This window comes from Epinephelus lanceolatus, chromosome 2, assembly GCF_041903045.1.
Source record: "Epinephelus lanceolatus isolate andai-2023 chromosome 2, ASM4190304v1, whole genome shotgun sequence".
In the NCBI taxonomy this organism is placed as follows: Eukaryota; Metazoa; Chordata; class Actinopteri; order Perciformes; family Serranidae; genus Epinephelus; species Epinephelus lanceolatus.
Window position 1 is genome coordinate 11,635,412 of NC_135735.1, and position 11,109 is coordinate 11,646,520.

General features: G+C 39.3%; 1 protein-coding gene across 1 annotated transcript; it reads left to right on the plus strand.

Annotated features, from left to right (window-relative positions):
- Positions 1-7,584: 7,584 nt before the first annotated feature.
- On the plus strand, positions 7,585-10,483 carry LOC117258738 (myoblast determination protein 1 homolog). Its single transcript, XM_033629860.2, has 3 exons — positions 7,585-8,399; positions 9,246-9,315; positions 9,919-10,483. The coding sequence occupies exons 1-3, from the start codon at positions 7,854-7,856 to the stop codon at positions 10,110-10,112; spliced, it is 810 nt and encodes a 269-aa protein (XP_033485751.2). The 5' UTR covers positions 7,585-7,853; the 3' UTR covers positions 10,113-10,483.
- Positions 10,484-11,109: the final 626 nt, after the last annotated feature.

The following is an 11,109-nucleotide window of genomic DNA, read 5'->3' on the forward strand; positions in this document are numbered from 1 at the left end:
TTATGTACTTAACAAAAAAAGGTGAAATAACTGAAAACATGTTTTATATTCTAGTTTCTTCAAAATAGCCACCCTTTGCTCTGATTACTGCTTTGCACACTCTTGGCATTCTCTCCATGAGCTTCAAGAGGTAGTCACCTGAAATGGTTTCCACTTCACAGGTGTGCCTTATCAGGGTTAATTAGTGGAATTTCTTGCTTTATCAATGGGGTTGGGACCATCAGTTGTGTTGTGCAGAAGTCAGGTTAATACACAGCCGACAGCCCTATTGGACAACTGTTAAAATTCATATTATGGCAAGAACCAATCAGCTAACTAAAGAAAAACGAGTGGCCATCATTACTTTAAGAAATGAAGGTCAGTCAGTCTGGAAAATTGCAAAAACTTTAAATGTGTCCCCAAGTGGAGTCGCAAAAACCATCAAGCGCTACAACCAAACTGGCACACATGAGGACCGACCCAGGAAAGGAAGACCAAGAGTCACCTCTGCTTCTGAGGATAAGTTCATCCGAGTCACCAGCCTCAGAAATGGCAAGTTAACAGCAGCTCAGATCAGAGACCAGATGAATGCCACACAGAGTTCTAGCAGCAGACCCATCTCTAGAACAACTGTTAAGAGGAGACTGCGCCAATCAGGCCTTCATGGTCAAATAGCTGCTAGGAAACCACTGCTAAGGAGAGGCAACAAGCAGAAGAGATTTGTTTGGGCCAAGAAACACAAAGAATGGACATTAGACCAGTGGAAATCTGTGCTTTGGTCTGATGAGTCCAAATTTGAGATCTTTGGTTCCAACCGCCGTGTCTTTGTGAGACGCAGAAAAGGTGAACGGATGGATTCCACATGCCTGGTTCCCACTGTGAAGCATGGAGGAGGAGGTGTGATGGTGTGGGGGTGTTTAGCTGGTGACACTGTTGGAGATTTATTCAAAATTGAAGGCACACTGAACCAGCATGGCTACCACAGCATCCTGCAGCGACATGCCATCCCATCCGGTTTGTGTTTAGTTGGACGATCATTTATTTTTCAACAGGACAATGACCCCAAACACACCTCCAGGCTTTGTAAGGGCTATTTGACCAAGAAGGAGAGTGATGGAGTGCTGCGGCAGATGACCTGGCCTCCACAGCCACCGGACCTGAACCCAATCGAGATGGTTTGGGGTGAGCTGGACCGCAGAGTGAAGGCAAAGGGGCCAACAAGTGCTAAACACCTCTGGGAACTCATTCAAGACTGTTGGAAAACCATTTCAGGTGACTACCTCTTGAAGCTCATGGAGAGAATGCCAAGAGTGTGCAAAGCAGTAATCAGAGCAAAGGGTGGCTATTTTGAAGAAACTAGAATATAAAACATGTTTTCAGTTATTTCACCTTTTTTTGTTAAGTACATAACTCCACATGTGTTCATTCATAGTTTTGATGCCTTCAGTGAGAATCTACAATGTAAATAGTCATGAAAATAAAGAAAACGCATTGAATGAGAAGGTGTGTCCAAACTTTTGGCCTGTACTGTAGATGATCTGACTATGATGATTGATAGATTAGGCATCCCATGCTCCCACGTTTGTCAGATGTGTCTAAACAGAAAGTGAGAGAGATGATCTGAGCCCCTGAACCAGACACATCCACACCCACACACCCACACACTAAAACACCCACGCAATCACACACACACAGACACACAAGCAGGCAGAGAGAGTTCTACATGTGATTTAAACAGAGCAGAGAGCAGAATCACTTGCTGATCAGCCCAGAGAAATGCGCAAAATCGCGGTGCTTCTGCATCCAGTGTGAATCTGGCGTTAGACTCTCATAGCTCTGCCGCAACAAACCTGACAGCTTTAGTTCAGTGAATAAAAAGTGTTCCCACACAAGTGTTTACACAAATTTATACACATGTATACTCTTTATCCTCACTTAACTTGTGTGTCTCCAGTGAAACAGTTTTTAAGTCTGCAGACACATTTTGTGGACTCCAAGTTACATGTCATGTATGCAGTCTTGACACACTGAGCCTCCCACGCATCTGATATCAAAATAAGAGTATGACTGAGGCAAGACGGTGGTGTAAGAGGGGACAGAGGAGTGAGGAGGTGTACCATTTCCAGGAATCACACTCACAGTACGATAAGGATTTTGAAGAATGAGGGAGGGGTGGTGAGACCGTCATTTAACAACAAAACTGAAAGTAGAACATGTCTCTACGAGTCAGATAAACGAGGTCCACTGTCACGACATATTACAACAACAAACACTGAGACAGAAAGGGCAGTCAAAGGTTAACAAAGATTTTTGGTATTTTATTACCTTGGTTTTAATTCTAAAAACTGAATATTTACAGCGTATATGTTAAAGTGGGGCCAAATATAGGAAATATATAGAAATAAGTCTTAGAATAAATTGGAATAAAATGAATTTCTCTGTTCTAAAGACGAGAGCAGCGTAACCAGTTCTGAAACTGTATGTAGATGTAGTTTATCTTATGTATATCTGGTGTTAGACTGTCGACAGCTGCCAAGCATTCAAAATATTTAGCTTCAACCTGTTCTGTTGCTGGACTGGTATTGGCCTCCGCTTCGCTCTTATCTGGCCTCTGATTGGCTGCTTGCTCAGATGCCTTTCTGGCTGTGTTCCACCCGCAGAGAGTCAAGGCCGGCGCCGACCGCCTCACACCCGCTTCTGAGGTTTAATTTCTTACTGTAAAGCATTACTATGACAGCAGATGATGTGATGTTTATCACACTTTACAGAGTCTGTGATCACACTGACGGAGGAAGTGCTCTCAACCTCCAAACTGACACTACAGTAGCCACTTTTACTGAGTTAAATTAAAAGATGAGTCTAGTGATATTCTATATTTTTCTTATTGTAAAAAAAAAATAAAAAATAAAAAAAATCACCAAAAAGACCAAAAAACAACAATGTATACACAAAAAAGTATTGTGAGTGTATCAAAGCCTGATATATCTTCTTCCTCTGACAGTGTCATGGTTAATGGTAAATGGACTGCACCTGTATAGCCCACTTCTAGCCTACCGACCACTCAAAGTGCTTTAACACTGCAGCATTCACCCATTCACACACTGGGGGCCAAAGGTACCATACAAGGTGCCCCCTGCCACTCAGTAACCATTCACATGCACTCTCACACTGATCGAACAGCCATCGGGAGCAATTTTCGGTATCTTGCCCAAGGATACTTCAACATGTGGACTAGAGGAGCTAGGGATTGAAATGCCGATCTTCCAATTGGGGGACGACTAGCTTTATCTCTGAGCTACAGTCACCCCCCCTGTCACTATACATCCCCTATGCCATTTGCCATAGGGGCACAGGCAGGTCCTTTCATTTCAACACATGAATCAGCCGTTCCTCCTCATTGTGGAGCTGTCAAAGCGAGCATCAGGAATAAGTAGAAACAAGGTGTCCAACAAAAGTTCATCTCAAAATGGCAGCAGTGCATCACTCGCGACCACTTAGGACATTCAAATGGAAACAATTAAATCAAACTAACGCTCGCTCGTGTCGCATTCAATTAAGACACAGTGTCAGAGAAAACAAATAAAGTATTTTATTTTCAAAGACTGTAACTGTATTCAGAATACCACCAATTTACACAGTAACTAAGAAAATACAGTTACTCATTTTTTGTATTTTGAATATACAGTGCTGTTACTTGTATTCTGTTACTCCCCAACCCTGACCTGATTTTTAAGATAAGTAGGAACCAGTGGGTTTGGAGCTGAGAACCACACAGAGAAAGTCAGAAAGTGGTGAGAGACAAACTTACACATTGTTGGTTTTGATCTGTTCATGGGATTTATTGACAATAAGAAAAATGTCAAATAACAGCCTTATCCTTTAAGTCTATTTTATGATGATTGGTGAATAAAGTAAATTATAGCAGAATTTGATAACATGAACAGCAACCTTATGTTTATGTTTATTTTATTTAGAAAGGGACAGTACACATTAATGAACATGATCACTTAAGTCACATAAATGTGCCAGATTTAGCCATACATGCTAATTTCCATCTGCAGTCCCTAGCAGGTTGATGGTATACAGTATGTGTGTGTACATGTATATAAGGTAAAGGAGTTAAAATGACATACAAAAGCACAGAAGCACATAAACACAGATAAAAGTAGATTGATGGCATGTTCATAGAAGAGCACATAAGCACAGAGCAAACATACAACCATTGACAAAAGCACAAAGCAAGGCACTAAAGCAAAAACAACAAGACATAAGCACTATTAATAAAACAATGACAACCATATAACCAAAATATTAAGAACGTACTAACATAAAACAGAACATAGACCAAAGCACACAGCCACAATCAAACACACAAAAGCACAAAGTGAAGCACACCAGCAAGAACAACACACAAGCATAGTTAGCAAGACAGTGACATTACCATAAAACCAAAGCACATATTTTACAGACACACATAAGCCCAAACATACAGTAAGAAAACGAGGTCATAAACACTAATTCAGACCATGACAACATGTTTGATTGTCCAGTAAATGGCGTTTGATTGATGTGGAGAATGACTTAAGAGAGGTGATGTTCCTGAGTTAACCTTGATGCATTTCTTGCACAAAATGTAGTTTGTGCAAAATATGCACTGAATATTTTGCACTTCTATGGCAGGGTTTTGATTCATTGCACTTATTGGGATTATTAAATGCCACACAGTACTATTTTTAGTTCTTATTTATTTGTTCCTTTATTTGTTTCGTGGACGCCGTCTTGTGCGTGTGTGTACTGTATTTATATACTTTTTAATAGAGCTGGGAAATTTCAAAATTATGCCAAGACTGAAACATTTATCTCAGCATTTAATTCTGCTGCTATCAGGTTCATGTTCTCTTGGTTTATTTGAACGTGTCCCAAGGAGAGGGGGTTGAGGAGGGGTGTGAGAGTCCAGAATGATACCCACCTCAGTTAAAAGGGCACTTGTCTTAGATTTCACGAGCTGCTAAATTTAACGTACTGCCTTCCCATTAAGCTGTGAGGAGTCCGTGATGTGAGCTGTTCTGTCCCACACCACCACTTTATATCTCTGAAGCTGTGAAAAGTCTCACTTTTACAGGACAACAAATAAACACAAAACTCATGAGAGTATCCAAATGAATTGGAAACAGGGTGTCAAACTTAAATGAACTATTCAATTTAGATATTTTCTGGCTTTTGCTACCCTACAAATTCTTTATAGCATATTCTATGAGATGTAACTGCTCTGTCTTTTGTAAAAATACTACAAACTTAGATTTTCATCTTATTCTAACAGATTTGCCATCTCACCCATTTGGTAAACTTTTAGTTTTAGTTTGTGTCAAACTAATGTGTCATTTAATTAACTGTAAAATACCTCACACATTCCCCACTTTTTCACCTATATGCTGAATGATAAATATGCCATTTTTCTTAATTTTCCCAAGATCAGACTCTTATAATATACAACTCATTAAAATGACACCACTGTGATTTCAGCAGATGACACTTTGGTGTCTGTAGACAAAATCTACAGGAGAAAAAAACAGGTGACAACTTTAAACAAACTTAAAAACAAATTCAAATCAATCTGTCTGTGAGCTGAGATAATTTCACCTGTTTGGACAAATTGTCTTAAACTGTTGTCCAGTAATGACACACTCACACACACCTACACACACACACTTTGAGATCAGAGACCGTTACGACTGCGTGACACTTTGACCTCCTCAGCAGGACATCAGACTAAAGCACTCAGCAGTCTCATCTCTGTGTCAGTCAACTGGACTAAAGTGCCTCACATAGTTAGAAATGACATCTACACTCCTATAATGTTACTGAGACTCTGAAATGTACTGTTAATTTAATGCAAACGGTGTTATGTTAATTAAGTTTCAGTCTTTCTTGATCAACCTGACAATTTGATCTGATAAATCTGATTTTTTCATGATCTAAAAATGTGTAAAAATACCATGACTCACCATTACATTGGTCTGAATAATTAGTAGGATTGTTTTGTTTGGTGGACAAAACACCAAAAAAAATCAGGTACTGTTTAAAACTGTCAAATGTCTGTATGGTGTGATAGATTGTTCTCAAAACAAAAACAAAAATAAATGAATATACTAGAGATAATCTTGCCATCCCTGAATTTAAATGAATTAAAATAATTCATAATTATAAATAATAATTCCTATTTCCAACACGCTTACTCTGACCACACTCACTTCTGGACCCAGCCTTCATTGTGATCTCAACACCACACCTGTATAGTTTGTTGACTGCAATTTACATGGTTGTGCACGCAATCACATTTAAAAATCTGTCCACAGACAGACATATAAACACCTTTCTTGACTTAATCTCTGCTATTTTATCACTGTTTGAATCCTCTTATTATCAGTAATGAAAATTATGATAATAAGTCACTGCAGTGTGAACGGAAGTAAAGTCTATAACAAACTGTTTCATTTAGAAATATACTGTAACCTTTTACATACACTTTTGGGAAACATGTTTTTATACATGAGCACTCTCTGAAACATTTTTCTAAACTGTGACTAAACTTTATCTGCAGTTATATGAACAGTATCCACATGTCAATGTCAGGTGAAACTGTGACAAAAAGTTAACATGTAGGTACAAAACCCACTTACCCTCTTAAAAAGTCGTTTTATGTATTTGATTTTATAATCAACATTTGGTTACTCTGGCAGGAGTCTAGTTTTTAGTTTTTTATTCATAAGTTAACATGAGAAGATCAAAGTCAACAGCAGGACCCTGCCGTTCACACACACACACAAAAATAAAATCTAAATCTGAATAATCTGGATATTTTTCCTGACTTAAAGTCACTTTAGGTGTTTTTAATTGAAGTGACAGAAAGCAGCATGAAGATGCAATTGTTAGAAACTACTCTTGACTGTGTCATTGTTGTAAATGTAAAGTGACAAATTAAAGTTAAAATTAAGTCATTTTTGTTTGATATTAACAGCTATTTGTGGAATTATTTTATGAGGACAAAAACGTTACGTTGTTAAAATATTAATAGGTAGCCTGAGGTCTACTTTATTACTGTAACTGTTAAACAAATCAAGCGCAACATATAAATGTAACTGTATATATATTTGACAAATTTTAAAGTTTAACTGCATTCTGTTCCTGAAATCCACCCTGAATCCAACCTTCTACTGGCATCAGGAGAATCCTGATCTTTTGGATCAAAGGTATCCCAATCCTACTGAAACAGCCCACACTGAAGGTTTGATCCATCCATCGATTACATGATCTAATGTGATATCAGAATCCCTTTATTTCTTTTGAATAATCCATTTTCAAGATTTGATCCAATACGACCAGATTACTTTTGAACAACTGGGCCCTGGATCAATGATCAGTTAAGATGGACTCTTTTATTGCTTCCTTCTTGTTGCTGAGTTTCACCCCAGTGACACCCTCCTGCACACACACACACACACACACACACACACACACACACACACACACACAAACCACACCCCTCAGGTCATTGGTCACTTACACCACAGCCCCGCCTCCACACTGACTCCTTTATAAGACAACCCAAGCTGAGGGAGCTGAAGTTACACAGACTGGCCCTTTAACTCACACTCATCTCCTCTGCAGTCAGTTTCCACTTTCTTATCAACTGACTTTGACAGCAGACTTCTAGTCTGTTCTTTCTTTTTCTACCCTTTCTTTCTTTTAACCCTTTTTCAGTTTGACAAACAGACACTGTGTGGAGACTTTTTCAGTCAGAAGAGGAACTTTTCAGGGGACTTTTTCTCTTTGACTTCTTCTTATAGCTCTGAGAGAATCTTCTGCGGAGGCCAATGGATTTCCCCGACCTTCCCTTCCCTCTTTCCTCTGCTGACGACCTCTATGATGATCCCTGCTTCAGCACCAGCGACATGAACTTCTTTGATGACCTTGACTCCCGGCTGATGCACGCCGGTCTGCTGAAGACAGAAGACCATCTTCACCACCATCATCACCACCACGTCCCCACCACAGAGGAGGACGAGCATGTGAGGGCCCCCGGGGGCCTCCACCAGACGGGAGGGCACTGCCTGCTTTGGGCCTGCAAGGCCTGCAAGAGGAAAACGTCACACGAAGACCGGAGGAAAGCAGCGACGATGCGAGAAAGGCGGCGGCTTGGTAAGGTCAACGACGCCTTTGAGACCCTGAAGCGCTGCACGGCGGCAAATCCAAACCAGCGGCTGCCCAAAGTGGAGATCCTCCGCAACGCCATCAGCTACATCGAGTCACTGCAGGCACTGCTGAGGACCAGCAGGGACGACAGCTTCTACCCACAGCTGGAGCACTACTCAGGGGATTCAGACGCCTCCAGCCCCCGCTCCAACTGCTCCGATGGCATGGTGAGTCCGAGAACAGCTGAATGCTTCATGTGCTGCCTCATGAAATGTTTGGAATGTGTTTGGGATACTTATTTTTGGCTGCAGCGCTTCAATACAGTTTCAATGAAGGGAGTCTTTAAAATCAACTTTAAAATCAAATTTCAGGCCTAAATCTCATTTTGTTTTGACTCTGAAATGTTTTGCACTAAACCACGAGATATGCTCCACATTTGAAACAGTCAGCCAGTTTAAATTATGGAAAGCAATATGATAATTATTTAGACAGAATGTGGAAATAAAGGCATAATCAGATTTTTCCAAAATACAGCAGACATTTATAACTCATGAACTCCTCAAATTGTTTTTCAATATAAAATATGTTTTGACCTGTGTCCTAGTTTTGTTGTTGGCATGCACATGGAAGTTTTAACTTAAAAGTTAGCAGAAGAGTCGTGCAGTTCAACACTTGAAAACCTGTGCAGCTTTAAACAAGTCACAGATTGTTACTTGACATATTGATCCCAATAATATGCTAAAATGTAAAACGAAGGCACACAGATGTGATAAAAGTGATTCTTTTACAGACCAAAATGTCTATTGTGATTTAACATTTTAAAATTCAAATAAATTCTGAAAAACACTTGCTTAAGTAATTAAGTGATAAAAAAACACATCAAAAGTTAAAAAACTGATCTCTTTCAGCATAAATCATCTTTTAAATTCAGCTAAATATTTAATCAGTTTTACTGATTTACTGCTGTACTATATCGTCTCTGTGTATCATTCCTTTCCTCAAACATCATGTCCACTAATCACTCATTGATATTTCATTTGTTGACTTAATTAACTTTATTTATCTGTTTCCAGGTGGATTTCATCTCTCCGTGTTCAACCAGAAGTGAGAACAGTGACGGTTCCTACTACAGCCACACAGACGGTCAGTTTCACATTCACATCTTCACTCCTTTAGGATGATTAGGAGCTGTTTCTCTTTTAATGTGTTTCGGTTTTATGACTCAATTCTGATGGTGTGTTTGTACCTAAATACTTTCTTTAATGTAACTAGCTTATTCTTTGATATGACCAATTTGTACTTTAAGCTGAATATAGTCTTTATTGATATACAGATTTGTCTTTTAATTTGACCACACTGTAATTTAAAGTAACTTGCCTCTCCTTTTAAAAAGTCCAGCTTGAGTTTCACTCTTAATATGACCACCTTTCCCCTTAAACGTGTCTGCTTTCTTTTAGTGTGACTAGTTTATGACTCAGTTTTATTTTAAAATGAGTGCTACCTTTTTAGTTAAAGTAAAATGACAGGTTTGTCCATTTAATTCTCTAAAATTACAAAATTCTTCTTAAATATGACCCTTTTGTTTTTTTTTTAAAAAAAAATCAAAATCAGATAACGAAGATGTCTTTTAATATGTCCACTTTGTCATTTAATATAACTTTTTTTGTTTGATTTGACCAGTTCCCTCTAAATACAACCAGTTTCTCCTGTGATATGACTTGTCCGTTGCCTGTTTCTTTCTCACAGATTCCAGCAGCAGTAAACCATCCCTCATTTCCAGTTTGGACTGTTTGTCCAGCATCGTAGAGCGGATCAGCACCGATCCAGCTGTTGCCCCTCCAGGCGACAGCGTGGTCCCCCAAGGCCCTGGATCACCTCAGAGCAGCCCTGCAGGCTCCAGTCCCCCTGCTGAACCCAACAGCATCTTCGAGCCGCTCTGAACCTGAAGGAGCCAAGGACTTATATTCCACAAAAAGCCAAAAACCAGCTTCATTTTCTCTGAAGTTTGAGTCCAGTTTCTTCAGTTTTCAGCCTCTTAACAAACTGAAGATGGCCGCTGTGTTCCAATAATCTCAGCAGAACAAAAGGACATCTTGCCCACAGGTTTCTGCTGCAGATATGATAACTGAGGACCATTTTGTACATCTGTAAATAATTGCTGTTTGTTCATGGTACGCACATACACAAACACACACAGACACACATACACTCACACACACACACACAAAGGATGCTGGGATTGTTGTGTTATATGTTTCTAAATATTATTTATGAGTGAATGAAATTTTAATAAAGAAATATTTATATTCTGTTTTCCTCTCTGCAGTAAATTCTTGAACTATCTTATTCATATTCTAAGTCTTTATAAACTGCACTACTTCATTCTTCATGATGCTCTTCATGTATATTAGAGTCTTCTAGATCTATTCCTCCTGTTTTTACAAACATGTTATGCAGCTAAACTTTATTTAAAGGTGCGGACTGTGATTCTAATCCAATCGCAGTCCATTAGCTGTCCATTTTGTGTGGGCTAAAAACAAAAACCCAATGTTCATACAGCCCTGGCTCTGTAAATGGGAAGCAAACAAAGTGGCTCAGACCAATGAAACATAAATATCATCACAGATATTACCAGAGCTTCTGAAGGAACAGTGTTGGATTGGGGGTATTTGTTTGGGTGCTGGGTTCACATATCAACAATCAGACTCCACCTTTCAAATCTGACATTGACTCACTGTTTAGGGGGAACTGGGGTCTGATGATAATCTTCAACGGGCTTGTCACTATGATTGGCTTCTTTCTAGTACACATACCAATAGTCATTTTATCCAGTGTTAATATAAAAATAGGGATTATAAAGCATTACCACAGCTCAACAATAAGGAGGACTGTCCCAAGCAAGTAAATGCCACGTTTTTACAGAGCTCAGGAGGGAGA

Excerpts from the sequence above, each read along its gene's own strand:
- LOC117258738 (XM_033629860.2), top strand. The coding sequence starts at position 7,854 with ATGGATTTCCCCGACCTTCCCTTCCCTCTTTCCTCTGCTGACGACCTC. Across the intron at positions 8,400-9,245 it reads CCAACTGCTCCGATGGCATG|GTGGATTTCATCTCTCCGTG; the intron begins GTGAGTCCGAGA and ends ATCTGTTTCCAG. Across the intron at positions 9,316-9,918 it reads CTACTACAGCCACACAGACG|ATTCCAGCAGCAGTAAACCA; the intron begins GTCAGTTTCACA and ends TCTTTCTCACAG.